At 36.8% G+C, this 16,667-nt stretch overlaps 2 protein-coding genes across 5 annotated transcripts; one reads left to right on the top strand and one right to left on the bottom strand.

Moving 5' to 3' along the window:
• The first annotated feature begins 622 nt into the window (after positions 1-622).
• LOC105042021 (probable ethanolamine kinase) lies at positions 623-10,828 on the top strand. 4 transcript variants are annotated; one of them, XR_012139765.1, is made up of 12 exons: positions 623-962; positions 3,273-3,364; positions 4,000-4,106; positions 6,507-6,612; positions 7,417-7,539; positions 7,702-7,793; positions 8,357-8,441; positions 8,603-8,708; positions 8,800-8,866; positions 9,953-10,013; positions 10,110-10,341; positions 10,428-10,562. XR_012139765.1 is itself a non-coding variant. In XM_029263619.2 (12 exons), exons 2-12 carry the CDS (start codon positions 1,431-1,433, stop codon positions 10,554-10,556), a joined length of 1,053 nt encoding a protein of 350 aa, XP_029119452.1. In that variant the 5' UTR covers positions 775-962; positions 1,426-1,430; the 3' UTR covers positions 10,557-10,828. The 4 variants fall into 4 exon arrangements, 2 of the variants coding, with proteins under 2 accessions (XP_010917426.1, XP_029119452.1); XR_012139764.1 differs by having other exon boundaries at positions 10,103-10,341; XM_029263619.2 differs by lacking the exon at positions 9,953-10,013 and adding an exon at positions 1,426-1,483 and having other exon boundaries at positions 775-962; positions 10,249-10,341; positions 10,428-10,828.
• A 1,656-nt stretch (positions 10,829-12,484) lies between these two features.
• Positions 12,485-16,119, bottom strand: LOC105042023 (peroxiredoxin Q, chloroplastic). Its single transcript, XM_010919125.4, is given in 5 exon segments — positions 12,485-12,896; positions 13,879-13,968; positions 14,693-14,830; positions 15,875-15,927; positions 15,930-16,119. Coding segments are annotated over 5 exon segments (636 nt in total). The 5' UTR covers positions 16,066-16,119; the 3' UTR covers positions 12,485-12,677.
• Positions 16,120-16,667: the final 548 nt, after the last annotated feature.

Below are 16,667 nucleotides of genomic sequence, written 5' to 3'. Positions count from 1 at the left end.
AAAAATTATTTTCTCATCAATTCCGTATGAAAATTAATCATCATAGATGGCATGTAATGGTTCTACGTTCGTGGTGCATAAAAAATTTCGCAATGAAAATTTCTTTTTCACCCCAAAAACGTCACAAACTCGCGGACATAACGACCGGAAATCGTCGCAGACTGCCACTCCTGTTGGCCAACCGACACGGCCTCAAACTGAGTACCACCTTGCTGTACACAGACGTGTTCATCAGTTATTGGAAGAAGCGGCAAAGATCTTCAGCCGAGTCTCATGAACGGCTTTGGAGCCCAAATAACAAATATGGTACCAAACACATTCTACCGACATGCTTTACGAGAAATTATTGCCTGGACCATGCCTAGGTAGATCAGCGCAGCTCTGGAAGCACTGGCGTGTTAACCACCGTGGGATTTGGGTGGTCTACCTGAGCCTGGTCCAGCCAATCAAGCTTGCGTGGTGCTATCTATTCCAATCGTAACGTGCCATATGGCATACAAGATTAACTGCCGGCTTTGTTGACCGGATCGCAAACGGTCGCGATGCAACAAAAGACACATGGGCGGTCGATTCTACTTCATGTATATAGATTTTTATGCGACCTACGCCAGCTATGGACCTAGAAGAGTAGCGCGAGGGCTTGGGAAGCCAGATCTCTGTGGGAGAAGGTTCCGGCCCATCGGACCTGGTCTCGCGCTTCCTTTCTCTCTTCTTCTTCTCTTGCTTCTCCCAGCGGACAAGCAGCGAGAGGGAGAGAGATAAAGGCGAGCGAGGGAGGAGATGGGGGCCGAGGAGAAAGGCTGGAATCCGGTGGCGGCCATGACGGAAGAGAGAGAAGTGGGAGGTGGAGCTCCGGAGGTGCGGTGGAAGGAGAAGCAGAATGACGGCGTTCCGGCGATCCCATCGTCTACAAAGGAGATCGATATCTCCCTCCCACTCCCCGAAATGAAGCCTCGGATCATGTCAGTCCCTTCCTCTCCCTCTTCTTTGAGTTATCCCCTCCCAAATTTTTGAAGCATTTCCTTTTGTTTCTTTTTTTTTGCCTGTGGTTTTCTTGAATGGTTTTAGGATTCTATTTTTTTTTCAGCACTCTTTGCTGTTAACGACGAAGTTGGCATTTTTTTTTTCAATTTTTTTGGTTCTGATGCCGTGGATTATGGAAATTGTCAGGGACTTCTTGGTATTCGCTGATGCAAACGAATGCTTTGCTGCTTATATTGCTTCTGCTTTATTTTGATTCGATTCCTCTCGATGATTCATTTTTATTGTTGTGTGATTGGTCAAGTGGGGCCTTTGATTTGGTTCTTTATTGGAAAGTTGGGTAAAAAGTGTCAAGTTGTACAAATAACTAATTAGGTCTAATATTTTTACTGGTACTGGATGCGAAACCTTGTGGATTGATCTCGATATTTGGTGAATTTACAGTACTTATGTTGGACTACCACCTAGCTAGCGCTGTATTGGTGATTACTGAACTACGAAAGTAAGAAAATGTGTTTCCAAGATGTTTATTTTGTTGCTCATTAATATTCTACAGCTCGTGATTATCTGGTGGTAGTTGATGGAAATACTTTCTGTAACTGCGCTTATGATCTGGCTCTGAAACTTCAGCTGTCGGTACCTATCTTTTTTAATGTATGGATGTCCATATGTATGTTTGTGTGTTTGTTTGCTTGTTTGATTAAAAAGAAAAAAAAAGGTGATAACCTTAATTAGATTTGCCCAGAGTCTCAGAGTAAAGTTATTTATATTAACAACACTAAACATGAAGTTAATAACTATCATCAGTGAGCTGATGACTCACTGGCAAATGAAATTTCTAATTGTTTATGAGAGTCCCAGAATTGGACCATGTCGAGTGGTATCAGGTGTGCGGTCGTAGTTCTGGCCAGTAGAATAACACCTACACTTATAATAGACTGAGTTCTTATTTAATTTTTAGAGGTACTTTCTGGCAAATAAATTTCAGTGCTGTCATTTTGCCCCGCATGATTGCCTACAAAATAAATCAATTATGCCCACCCGTTAATGTATGGTGGTTTTCTGCATGTTGTTGATTTCTTAGCAAAGTGCATCATCATCTTTGTAGCATGCAGCCAATTATTTTGTTATTGCAAAGATAATGACACTGATTACCATTACAACATAACATGGTTGAAAAAGGTTCAAAATTACCAAAGGCTGAAGTGATGACAACAAGTTGAGGAGAAATTGATTGTTCTGCTGGATGAAAGGTGAACCTTTTTTTTTTTAATAAAAATATAAGAATTGTTGATATTGGTGTATGTATCTTCATTTAAGAGTCATTTGAAAAATAATTGATAGAAGTGGCTCGGAGAAACTGAAGTCCAACTTCTAGATTGAATCATAGGAAGCCTTGTAGTTTAAAGGCTAACGTTTTCCTGATAATCTGTTGTCTGAGAAAATGAAAAAACAAAACCAGAAGAATAATTTATACAGTTCTCCAATTGGATGGAGGAATTTCCTGATTGCCGTAGTACATAAAAAATTGGTAATTAGATACCGTGTGTGCTGGTGCTTCAATATTAAATAATGATCTCTCTTTTGTCTAATACAAATCCATTTAACTTTATTCTTTGTAGCTATCTGAGATAAGATCATATATTATTTGTTCGTCCAGACTCAAGACTTGGATTAAAAGATTTTTATGTCATGTATTGGAGGAATGTATTGTTTAACATTGGCATCTGATTGGTTTTTGAGACTACAGTTTTATTTTGTTTTCAGATTCCATTTAATTCCCATGGATGATTTTTTTCTGTTGCATCTATTTATTAATTCCACTAAATTTTACATTGATGTTGCTATTAATATCTTATTTATTTATTTATTTCAATCGTTCTTGATGTATGTCATTTCTATCAAAGCTTATGCTTTCTTCTGAAAAATATAATGCCATATCTAACTTTAGAAAATGTCAGGACTCGCATCACTTTGAATTATTTTTATCTTGAATGCTGCTTTTTGCATACACTTTTGAATTCTGTGCATATTTGGATTCAAGTTTTGCTAGATATGATGTTCTCTTTGTTCTGTTCAACAAACTCATATTCTTCATACCCCTTGATATATCATATTATCACTTTTGTTTTGTTGCATGGATTTAAAAGTTCCAGTCTTCCGGTTCCATTTTTCCACGTAATGCTTTCAACAGAGTTCACATATCAACATAATTATACTTTGAGTTTTGTGACAAAAAGGTTCTCTAGTTGTTTCATTCTAATCTGAGAATCCAATATTTTCCTTCTCAGAGATCTATGCAAGGATTTTTTTAGGAAATGGTCTTCTCTTGACAACTCATGTTTCTCCATTGAGACAGTTTCTGGTGGTATCACAAATCTCTGTGAGTTCTGCTGCTTAAAATTGTCGTATCTCTCGTTCGTGTCTTGTTATTCTTGTCAACAGTAAAAACCTACCAGAAGATTACATGCCCTAAATTTTTTAGGATCTTCTGGCTACAGTATTTGTAAGTACTGATGGCAGTAACATCTTTTTGTTGATTAGATTTCTATAAGCTGGTGCTTTACTTTTTTCTTTTTCTTTTTTTTTTTTGTCAATATAATTTATCATTCCATAGAATGTGGATATCTAGGATATGGGTTCAGTGTGATTAGGCTTGCAGCATGATGGTGGTACATCCAAATGAATCCACAATGACTAATTAATGTGCCTAAACACGAGCATATACTGATGCATGCTGGCAACCAGGTTCTAGTTTAACCTGAAACATGTCTTTAATATTAAGGGAACTGCTTGCATGAAGTTGCAGTTTTAGTTAGGGAAAACAGCATGCTGCTACACAGTCACACCAAGCCTGTTCCTGAATGTCTAAATAATATTACAACCTTCCAAAGTTGATTAATGAATAGGCATTTGTCATTTTATTTTGCTACAAAAATATGCACAATTTCAAAATGATTTCATATTATGCTGCCTGTAATACTCAACTTTAGAACGTTTGATCGTTTTGTCTTGCAGTGCTCAAGGTCTCTGTGACAGAAGAAAGTGGCAGTTCTGTTTCTCTGACTGTTCGATTGTATGGTCCAAATACGGACTTAGTGATTGACCGCAAGAGAGAACTTCAGGTAGATGTTACAATTTATAATTTCTGAAATCTCAGACGTCCGAAGATAAATGCATGACAGCCACTGGAATGGTTTACAATAAATTCGCTTAGATTCATTTTACAAAAACAAACATCATTCTGCATGCTGTATTATGATTCCTTTTGATAATGAACTGCATTAGTTTCTTATTTTCTTCTTGTTTGGTTGGTTAACTTTTAATGTGAGTGCAAATATGTGTTCAGTCATGTGCTGTTAATGATTTTCCAGCCTTTTTGTCTACTGTCATAGGATATGTCTGGAAAATGATCCAACGATACTAGAGCGGATGGTTTAACATCATCTGTCCTCAAAGGAAATTGAGGAGTAACTTCGATGGGAAAGGAATATTATCATTATTTAATAGTTTTCATCGAACACTTCCTTGTTGATAAGATTTTGAGAAATCTGTCTACATATCCTTATTTTGATGTCTTCTTGCATGGATGTTGTACCTCACAATCTCCAGTATATTTAGTTTTGACAGTATTAGATCCCCTATATGAATATGAATTCCCAGGATTTAGGAGTTTTAAAGGCTAACTGTTCAACTAATAACCAAGTTTTCCCACCTTATAAAAAGACTGTGATCATCTGACTAGTAAAATGCAAATGATTTTATGATCCTGCAGTGCTATTGGTTTATTATTTGGTGCCTGAGACTTGGGTTTCAGTTCACTTGTCATATGGAATGTTGATGTCTTCTTGTTGTATTCTCACTGACAAACTTGACATCAAGCTTCTGCAAGAAGCGAAGGTGACCCAAGTGGATACACATTTATGATTAAATTTTAATGTCTTATTCTTGTATTGAAGGCTAATTCATCCTCCATTTTAACAAGATTTGATCGGATGCCTTGTACCATGCAGATTATTTCATGATTCTCATTATATCGTTGGGTAATGAGTTGATGCCTAGCATTTAGGCCTCAATTTAATTGTCACTTTTTACCTGTTAGTCAATACAGGTGGTGCGATATCCTATAAGGACATTTTGATCCGCTTGGTTAATTTTTCTAGGACAAAAACTGTTTCTTCTTAGGTGCAATCGGATCTGGATTACTGATCTTGGGCTCAAGGCAAGTCAATGCTCTAAAACTTGTTGGCCTAAACCCGTTCCAAGGCCTGATTGAGGCTGAATCTTTTCTTCTTCCTCTGCCTCTTTCCTCTCTTCTTCTTCCTCCTCCATCTTCCTTTCCCTTCCTCTCTTCCGCCATGCAGGCTGCAAGCTTCACCAACCGAAGCAATGTTTCATCTCTATCATCAAGAAAGATGGATTCAAGGACCCAGAAAAGGCAAAGGTTTGAGGGAACTTTGATCTCCATCCCCAATTGTCAATCTCCAACCTTTGACCCTCTGATCTAAGAGGAGGGGCCATCAAGGCGGGACTTTTCTCCAGGATAGTGGTTACTGCTTAAATCATTGGAGGTGGGGCACCTCGAGAGAGGAGAAGCAAGGGATCCACATTGCGCTAAAGGAGAATGTGAGCAAAAGTTGGAAGGATTAGGCTGTACAGGAGGAAAACTGAAATGGATCACACTTGGTGGTTGTTGATGGGAGGAGCATATCTCAGAGAGACGAAAGCAGGTTAGGGGTAGGGAGTAAGACAAAGGTGGCACTTTAGAGGAGGATGGAAATGAGGGGGGGAAATACACAAAACCCCACTTATATGACCATAATATAATGTTTGGGCATTAGGTTGGGCTGACAGATTCTAGAACCCAGCTCAAAATTCATTCAGGCCTAAAATTTAAGCCTGGATCTCATTGTAGGTGGCTAGGCTCAATGGGCCCTAGGCCAGCCTGGTCCCAACTCTAAACCTAGTTGCAATGTTATTGTTTATCATAATAAATTAATAATCAAGTTATTAAATAACCCCAGAAATCAGCAGCCAGAACCATATTCTATAAGGGAATTATGTTTTTTTTATCCTCTTGTTGGCTGTCCTCTAGAGCAGAGCTCATCTGCTCTAAAGCTTATATATTTTAAGTGCTGGAATTGGACCATGGTTTTCAAGCTCTTGGAAGGGAATTATTCCTTCTGTGCATCACAACTTTTAGCAAGCCTAGACCTTCTGCTTAGTTTTTCAACACTTTGAATTGATACAAGTGTTGATCCAATGTCTAGGATGTGCTTCCCTTCCTATGACAATTCTCAGAAAGCTAGTAGCTGGTCTACTTCCGTAGAAATGTAAAAAAAAAAAAGAGCCTCTGATAAGACATCAACTCTGATTTGATTTTGGCTACTGCCTTTCTGTGTCTTTGCTATTTCATACAAAAATTTCGGTGAACTGTAAAATATTAGCCAAATTATCTTTTCTAATCTAACTTTCATTCCATATCACACGATTGATCGCTTACTGGTTACCAATATTGTGATTAGGCCCTACCATATCTCTCAGCAGCTGGATTTGGTGCTGAATTGCTAGGAATTTTTAAAAATGGCATGGTTCAGTCATTCATCAGTGCTCGTACACTTTCACCATCAGGTAAGCACATCCTGTTATCAGCCATGTAATGCCAATTGAATAGAAAAACTGTACTTGTATCAAATTTTCTGAACTTCAAGTAAGGTACTCGATGGCTCATAGACATGAAATCATGCTCCATATGGTTCATTTAACCAATGGATTTTTTATGTGGCTCATGTGGGAAGTATTTGATGGTAATAGAGGTGCAGAGATTGATCTGGACCAATGAGATTGTTTCTGCATCTTGGGTCTTAATGATACAAATAGCTTTGGGCAAAGGGGATGCTGGACTTTGGAGTAGGTTCTAAATGTTGGTTCACTTAGTTGTTGCACAATTCATTAGGAGAGCTTGAATTGCTTTATCACGGTAATCTAATGAAGAGCTTATTTTTGACAAGGTTTTCTGTTATTTATGGTTGATGCCAGATATAGCAGGGTTAATGAATTGTAGTTAAAATCAGAAAGATTACATTTGGCTTCTATTATATCTCTCAAAATCTTCTGAAGAACTCCTCTTTGCTGATCCTTGTCTCCTTTCTCCATTCTTGGTTAATATTATGAATTGTGGAAGAGATGGTATCACTGTCATTGCATACTGCGTACAGGTTAGTAGTGTTGCACATGGTCTACCCCTGTATTATCATGAGTAGTAGCTAAAACAGTATGCAGTGTAGAATACAGTTCTTTTTTTTTTGTGTGTGTGTGTGTGTGGGTGGAATGATACTGTTATCCTATCAAGGATCTAAGTTTTTCACCTTCTTTTTTGCTTAATAGATTTTGTATCCTGTTTCTGTGGACCTGAATTTACCTATCTGTTTGCAGACATGCGTAACCCTAAAATAGCTGCTGAAATCGCTAAGCAACTTCATAAATTCCATCAGGTGGAGATACCAAGTCCTCAAGAACCACAACTGTGGAATGATATGTTCAAGTTCTTAGAAAAAGGTCACTTAATCATGCTCATTGCTTTATGTGTGCTTTTAGGGGAACCAAATGAATAACTTATCTTGTACTCCAATCACATTTTTGTTATGATGCATGCCTTCTCGGTTCATTCTTTATGCTTGTATTAAAATCCATCCTAACTTCAAAAAGGTTTTGTTGCAGCTGCGGTATTAACATTTGATGACAGTGAGACGCAGGCCAAGTATGAAAAAATTTCATTTAAAGAAATCCGTGATGAAATTTATGTGCTCAAGGTACTCTTTCTGGGGATCTAATGCTTTTGCTTCACTGTTTCTCATTGCCATTTTCGATATTCTTGAATATGCAGATTGTTAGTTAGTATGCCGTAGAATTAAAGGTGGTTCCGTTTGTTAGTTTTGTGGACATAGGTGCAGTACTGCAGTTTCTTCTTTTATCAGTCGGATATTCTTGTACAAAGTGATCTCTATAGCTGGTGAATGCATACTTCTTTGTCATTTTGACTGCAATTGTATAATGTTGGCTACGGAGAAAGAATTGGATGTCCATGCCAAACCAGCTTCACCATTGCATTTGAGATACGGTATAGATTTAGTAACCAATCTCCCTGTATAATCAAGATAGGAATGGAATTGCACATTGACCTATCTTATGGAAAAAAATGTTGCTCCATATAAAATGACTCATATGCACTGTGATTTCTCATATTATTTTCAGGAATATATTTGTAATCGACACACTCTGTATTATTTTCTTTCGGTGGGCTTAGTATTTGAAGATTGCCAATTTTACTGGAGTTATATATATATATATTTTGTCCATTGCTATTTACTAACAGGATCTGACTGAGCTTCTAAATGCCCCTGTGGTCTTCGCCCACAATGATTTACTTTCTGGGAATTTGATGCTAAATGATGAAGAAGGTAAATTTTATCTGCAGTTCCTCAGTTTCTATATCTCTGGTAGTTATGTTCAAATTTTTTCATTCATAAACTGTGCATGGCCAATTTCTTTCTGCATTTCTGTATTCTGAAACCTGTTACCACCTAAGTTGTGTTCTTGTCTGATGCCATCACAATGCTAGAGAGACTCTACTTCATTGATTTCGAGTATGGGTCTTACAGCTACAGAGGCTACGACATTGCAAATCACTTCAATGAATATGCAGGCTTTGACTGTGACTACAGCTTGTATGCTCCCTCATTCTTGACGATCAGTTGGATTCTTTGTTTTATTCCTAAAAAATAGACATTGCTAAGTATTGTGTTGCTTGTAACGCAGGTACCCAGATAAGAATGCACAATACCATTTTTTCAGGAGTTACTTGCAACCTAATAAACCACATGAGGTATGTGAATTTGATGGTTACATTTACCTGTCACTGACAATACTAGAGATTATCACTAAGATTTATTATTTTGTTGTGTTGAATCTTATAAAATAAAATGGAAAGAAAAATTCCTTTTTATGGTTAATTTATTTTGGAGGACCCCGTCTCTCACTTTTCTTGATACTTGAATTTTTGAATTTCTTCTTTTCTCCTCCACCCTCTTGATAATATCACTTTATTAGTCCATGATCCTTCATTTCTTTTTCAACCTGGTAGAATATGCTAAATCAACTTCAATAACCTTGAGGAGGTGTCATCAAGTTCTTTTTTTCTTTGGCATTGTTACCATGTCATTTCTTTCCTTTTTTGACTTTGTTTGTCATAGTGGCCTTTCCATCTGCTAATTGGAAATTCGGGCAGCTTGATTTAGACTGTGGACTTTTGGGTAATGTATCCAGATTGTTAGTAAGAAAGCTTTAAGCTTTAAAAAGTTTTCAATCCTCCAACAACTGTTTTTAGTTATGGCAATATGAAGGGTATAAAAGAAAAAATATTGCATGGCAGTGACCTATCTAGCATTCCAGAGCTCGTGTGGTCCCAAGCAAGCTAACGTTACTCCAAAATAAAGGAAAATACTGCAGGTCTCAATGGAGAAGGAAAACGTATCCTCTCTTTGTTCTCAATGAGATGATGAGAAAGTTCTATCTTTTCTCTTCGCTTGTTGCATGAGGAGGGGAAAGGCCATCTTCTTTTAGCTCTTTTCTCTATGAAAAATGAATAGGATTTAGACCTCATCTCTGCCTTTTGTCTTCGACTTGATTACTTTTGCTTGACTCCTAAGACCTATCTACAGCAAGCAGACTAAAAAGCTGCTGGAAGGATAACGTGAAAGAGGTTTTGTGAATGGAAAATGAATGGTCTGCTTTGTTTTCCTTCCATTTTTTGGACCTCTTGGATTTATAAATTGACCGATCAGGTTGGCCCCAAACTAAATGGACCTCCTTTGCAGCCCTGCACTAAATTACCTCTATAATATGTCTTATGGCATTTTTTTTGAATGTCTTTCCTTGTACACCTTATAATATTTTTCCCTAATCATTTTAGCATATGCGTTGCTAATCATCCAACGTCCACAACATGGTCAGCCTCTATATTTTTTCCGAAGGTGTGCAGAATGCTTCTGCTTTTATCTACTCCATGGATCCAGTTATCTAATTACCATGTTTAACTTGATCTTTATTTCTTTTGTTAAAGCTTTCAGAAGCATGTCAAGCTCTACTTCCACCAGACTGCCCAAATGAAGCTATTTATAGTCATTGCACCCGATTTACAGCATGTATATCTGTTTGCTTGCCTTGTACTTCATCTCTGTTACTAAGATAGCTTATTGTTGCAAACAGGTACATGACAAGGATCTTGAAGCCCTTTATGTTGAAACAAATACCTTTAGGTTAGCATCACACATCTACTGGGCTCTATGGGCTCTCATCCAGGTATTTTTCATTATCTTCATGCTGGGACTCTAAAAGTACCCCGAAAATTTTATGTCAAACTTACTTTTTCCTCCTACTAAATATAGGCGAAGGTGTCTCCAATTGATTTTGACTACCTCTCGTACTTCTTCCTTCGCTGCAATGAATACAAGAAACAGAAGGAAGGTTGCCTCTCCATGGCACAAAAATACCTCTCTGGATCAGGCACTGGTTGAAGCATCAGCTCCCGTCCATTTCATGGTTGTTGCATTGTTTCGCCAATGACAGAGAGCTCCCAGCTTCTTTGTTGTACTGTACAATATATTTCTTTTTTTCTTTTGCAGCTGAAACGGTGCAAGTTCAACAAGCCTATCATTGCTACAGATTCCTTTTAAATTCTTCTTGTATCCTGAAATATAATGTGTCACGTCTGTGATAGGATCACCTATATTTTTGTAGCAATTAACATTGGAGTTCATTTCAACAATTACATTTCTTTCAGTGATTATTCTTGGTAAAAATTTTTTTATATGTTTTACATGCAAAGATCAGTATGGTTTGAAAATTACTGGTAAAATTGGAAGAGGCAACTGTTAAAGTTGAAGACCGCTTTCTACACATAAAATTTCTAGTAGTATCTCTATTGGGTGAGGATACATATGGATGGATTAATGCATCATCTTGGATCGATAATGTAGATGGGGAAAAAGGAGATTTATACTACTTGTACCCTGAATTTGTCCTCATTGCAGCTCTTTCCATTTGATATAATTACCTTTGCTTCCAAAATTCATGCACGGGGAAGAATTTAGCTGTTTATTTCGAGATAGCAGTTTGAGAAAAGGACAGGGAACTTAGACTTAGAACATTTGATTTGATTAGGCAGATAAAAATCAAATATCCACATGTAATTTACATGCTTCCATTTATTTGTTGAAGTATATCGATGACTTCAACAGAGAATAAAATAAAAATTTATCATCTTATCCAAGTGCTGAGCACTGAAACCAAGTGGTAAAGAGAGCATCTAAATCATTTTTATGGGCCATATTCTATAGTTATGACATCTTTTCCCCACTTGTTTTAATTATCTGAATCAAATAACCAATCAAAGTAAATCTAGTTCTTAACCAGCCAATCCGCTCTTCAAACGAACTGCCATGGGGAAAAGGAGACAACTATGCTTCTCTCACCCCAAGAGCAATGAGAAGAGAAAGGTGCAACCCTAGCCCCGCTTAAAATCAATCAAGGTACTATATATATATATATATATATATATATATATATATATATATATATATATATATATAGTTTTGACCAGAGCAATCAAGATGGTCTGCAAGGTGTCTCTAGATTGAGTGATGGCTGTTTCATTTGTTGTTGCAATTCCTAACAACATTTTAGACCGTAGATAGAATTTGGTGAGAGAGTGCAGGATGTGCAGCACCTATAACCTTAGGGTGCGTTTGGTTACACTTTTTGATTTTTGATTTTTAAAAAATATTTTTTATTTTTTTTAATTTTTATTACTGAGTAAAACTATAAAAAAATAAAAAAAAAATTTAGTAACTACATTGCTATAAAGCAAAAAGCAACGTTTAAGGACGGCAGATGAAAAGCTCGATGAGAAAAAAGGGTTCAGAAAGAGAGGGAGAAGGAGGTGGGAAGGTGAAGAGCTCGACGAGAGAGAAAGATTCAGGCTCTTTACTTTTTGGTTTGACGTTTTAAAAGTGCAGAAGTAAAAAAAACAGAAAAATAATTTTTGAAAAATAAAAATTTTTTGCTTGACATATAAAGCAATTATTTTGATTATTTTGATTTTGATTTTTGATTTTTTATAGTGTTACCAAACATTATTTTTTGATTTTTATTTTTTAAAAATTAAAAAGTAAAAAAAATATTGTTTTAATGGCTAACCAAATGTACCCTTAGCAAAAAAGTTAGACATGGTCCAATTAAACTAAACTTAGGGCATGTTTGGTTGGGAGGATTTGGACTCTGAAATGGAAATGGAAATGAGTTCTCTCTTCAAGCTGTTTGGTTGGAAAAATCCCATTCTCTTTTCAATTTTAGAAGGAAATGGGAATGTCCCAATCCCCTAAAATCCAATTCCTACTCCCTCTAACATTCAAATCTTATTCCAATTCCAATCACGAACCAAATATCTCAGAAGTGTGGCCATGTCAATTCTCATTTCAATCCATTCTGATTCTGATCTCGAATTAAACATGGCCTTAAAGTAATGCTCATTGAAGACACTAATACATGCATTGCTAAACATAGAATCTTTAACATTTTTTTTACATATGAGTAGGCAACAGATACACAAAAGAATGAGAAGAATTGACAAAAAGGCTTTATGGGCTTTGTAGTAGCTTCAAGGTCTCCTCTACATGCTTCTCTGGTTGGAATTGGTTGTTGTAAACCAATTGAACCACCCCTTTTCTATCGATGACATAGGTTTGCCTCCCAGGCAATACTCCAAAAAGATCAGAAGGCACCCCCCACTCTTTCCTCACTGTGTTCCCTTCATCACTTAGTAAGGTGAATGGCAGCCCATATTTTGTAGCAAATGCCTGTAATCATCCAAAATATATGATGTTAGTAGAAGGAAAGGGAACTTTAAGAAGAAATCTTGCAGAATTCTGACCATTTTATTTGATGCTATTTTATTTTTTGTGATTATACATTGCTTCTGCTTTTTTAAAAGGCTTTCCATGTAACACTTTACAAAAGTACTTAAAAAAGAAGCATATCTTGGTTTGTTTGCTTCTTGGTAAACACATAATATGCAAAGCACTTTTTAGCTCTATTTAGTTTTAATAGGTTCAGCTCTGATATAACTTCACTGAGATGTGGGTCTATATTAAAGACTTGCACTTAAACCATTAGATCAAATTTGTTTTGGGGTTCGGTCCATGATGAACCAAGTTAAATTTGAGTTTCCAAAATCCATTGACACTTTCCACGTCCTATTTAAAATAGGCAACTAAATTAGTTAATGTTTATGTGTAACCAACAATCACAAGTAAAAACCTAGCTTTTCTAATTTCTCTAAGAACAGACTTTTGTTCACCCGTCTCACCTGCAAAACCTATCTAATTTCTCCTAAAAACAGACTTTTGTTATCACCTTTTATTCGATCTTGTTCAAGGTCATTTTTTGTCCTCACATTTTCATTTATACTATGGTGCACATGCTTTTGAACTGCAGGTGAGATGGGTTCTTCTATCATCATATTGCCGTTTTTTGTTAGAATTATCGCGTTGCTGTTGATCAAACTGATTGTGTCTAAATGGTTGATCATACACAACTGAGAAGTGTTTGATGAGTCCTTCACAAAGCATTACTTGAAACTCAAACCTTGATAGATACAGCAGGAGAATAAAACATATTCGCTTTTTTTGATTCCAATCACTCGATAAACTGGATTTCAGCCTTTACTATTCTAGAGATTAACAGAAAACTGATGCCAAATTCATTGCATAGATCAAGCTCTAAGTTCTCATAAACTGATAAATTAAACATATTAAGTGTAAAATCATAAACCATGATTACCTTGTGAGAAGCAGGGTCATCACCACTAATTCCTACAACCTCAGCTCCAGCTTTCTTAAACTTCTCGTAGGAATCCCTGAAGGCACAGGCCTAATGCAAGCAAAAATTGTAATAATTAAACTGTTCTCAAGCCATTTTTACAGATCATAATAAACAGTTAAGAAATACGATCCTTAAGCCTCTCACTTTTCTCATGTTCTACTTACAATGATATGTGGGATAGAACTTGTTAGTAGTTTAACACGAAGCATCATTCTGTAGGCTAGCCACCAGCTAAATTACTAGTGGATTTTCTAACATGATTCATTATTTCTACCACAATAAAGAACTAACCAAGCTTTCAAGGTGAGATTCAAAGCTTAGATTTAGAATGAAAAGCTGTGGTAAGAGGTGGAAATATCACATGGACTGAAAAGCAAGTTAGAATGATGTCAATTGACCTAGCATGCCCAAAAATTATAATGTGGCCTAGACTGAAATAAAATCCAGAATGGTGGAGACCTAACTAGATTTGCTTGCTCATAGCACACCATATAAGCAAAGTGATGTCATAACTGAATTGCATCCTTGGAAACTTGAGTCATGTTCTGGTTAAAAAGGAATTTCTGAGAGTAATTTCTATTTTGGTTGAATAAAATCGAATCCCATAAACCTAATGGAGCAGTCACCATTGGGCTAACTTGACAATATCCAAAAAGCAACAATAAGCAATCAAGGAGTAGAGCATAGGTCCATATAAAACATAGCCTTAGCACAACTATACAACACAAAATATGGCCTTAGCACATCTATGCGTTTGAACCCCAAATCTGACCTCTTTGGTACACCCAGGGGTTTCGTCGGCGGGGTAGAAGTAGACCACAACTGGCTTGCCTTTGAACCTGGTGAGAGATACATTCCTACCATTTTGGTCTTTCAATGTAAAAGGTGGTGGAACATCACCCTTGGACACCTACAAAATTCAGACCAACCAAATTTCCTTTTGAAGTTAGCTTTGCATTAGTTTGCAACGTAATACCGATCAACAACAAGGTGCAGATAACATGCGACAGTCATATTCTTAGAGTAGCCATAGCTAATAATCCAAAACATGGTTCATTTTACAGGCACTGAGCTTGGCATTTGAATAAATAGAGCACCAATCAACAAGGAACAAGCAAAACATCCAAGTTCAAATTTCTTTGAGAAGTAAAGCTTGTGGTTCAAATCAATCGATTCTTCTGTTGAAATCTGTCTTATCATTAAAATAATGAACTACTAATTGACAACAAGGAGCAAATGGCATCTGGAATCCTAAGTTCTGGGAACAACATTGTTTCTGGGTCAATTATAATCTTCTGCAAACTTTATCTTACTGATGCGGTAAAAACACTAATCAACAAGGCAAAAAGAGAACCTTTCTTTTTTTTTTTTGCAAGAAAAGAAAGGATTGTCTTCAAACAAATCCATTCCCCTGTTAGAACTAAGCCTAGCATTGGGCTACATTAAAGCAGTAATCCTTTTTTTTTTTTTTTTTTGACTGAATGGGAAGCATAATATGTAAATGCACTGATCAACAACCAGGAACACAAAAGTCTCCAAAGAAAACCATAGTTTATGGCTCAAAACAGTCCAGTTATCTGTCAAAAGCAAAGCCTGCACCAAAAAAATAAAAGAAGAAAAGAAAAGAAAAAAACACTAAGCAACAACTAGGAATAAATTACGTTCTGCGATAAAACTAAAGATAGTATCGGAATATGATTAAAAAAAATGGCAAGCAACCAACAGTAGACATTTGTAAGCCACACTCTTAGTTAAACAACAGTGGCTCAAATCAACTCAAAGTTGACATTTGTAAGCCATTCTTAGTTAAACCACAGGGATTCAATTTAACTCGACGCCCTCATTTGAGAACTTAGCATCATGTATATGTAACAAAACTGAAGTCTATAATGTAAATAACAAATGGCAAATAAAGGGCATGATGCTGGGAAAAAATAGCTTGTGGATGGCAAACCTTGGCATGAATGGGAGTCCTTGGGGAGAAGGGACGAGGGGGACTAGCGGTGGGAGGTTGGGGAGCCTAAGGCCATAGAATTGGGAGTTTGATGATTTGGAGAGGATTGAGATAATTTGTGAAGCTGGACTCTTAGACCTTGTTGGTTGGACCAAGGGGAGGGGGTATTTGGGAAGAGGGGTGCAAGCCATTGAAGGAAATGGAAAGACTTGTTTCCCTTCTTGGGGGAGAAGGGGTGGGTTGGGATTGGCTCATATTGGATGTGTTGGGAGGAGACATGGATGAGATGGGATTGATGGAATTTGGACGTGGCCAAATGCAAACCTTAGTTATTCTAGTGGGGCAATACCAAGTTATTGATGTGACCTTTGGTTTGAGCAAGATCTTGGGATGCAGTAGCTAACCTTCTTCAAAATTCCTGATAATTTTAAGGCTTTTCTGGCCATAGGAAGAACGCTGGAAGTTCTCAAAAACATGGTCATAAAATGTCTTTCTTCTCTAAATTATTATTGTTTTTTTTTTTTTTTGGACAATAATGGACCACCATTATATACTGATGTTTTTATTTCTGGTGATAAACTAGCTAGTCTGCAATTAGTTCAGATGTTATCCGAGTACCAGTACCATCTTAGTCCTCTATGTACTACCTACCTACTTAACAGGCTCTGTACGTTTCTCTCCATACTTGGCCAATACATCCACGACATATTTGGTTGGGGGAGTTGGCTCTGAAATGAAAATAAGAATAAGAAACTCTCATCCAACTATTTGGTTTGGGAGATTTTCATGCCAT

This window comes from Elaeis guineensis, chromosome 3, assembly GCF_000442705.2.
Source record: "Elaeis guineensis isolate ETL-2024a chromosome 3, EG11, whole genome shotgun sequence".
NCBI lineage: Eukaryota > Viridiplantae > Streptophyta > Magnoliopsida > Arecales > Arecaceae > Elaeis > Elaeis guineensis.
Note: the sequence above shows the minus strand (reverse complement) of the source record. Positions and strands in the feature narration are given on the sequence as shown.

Excerpts from the sequence above, each read along its gene's own strand:
- LOC105042021 (XM_010919124.4), top strand. The coding sequence starts at position 781 with ATGGGGGCCGAGGAGAAAGGCTGGAATCCGGTGGCGGCCATGACGGAA. Across the intron at positions 8,442-8,602 it reads GATGCTAAATGATGAAGAAG|AGAGACTCTACTTCATTGAT; the intron begins GTAAATTTTATC and ends TCACAATGCTAG. Across the intron at positions 10,342-10,427 it reads CTCTATGGGCTCTCATCCAG|GCGAAGGTGTCTCCAATTGA; the intron begins GTATTTTTCATT and ends TACTAAATATAG.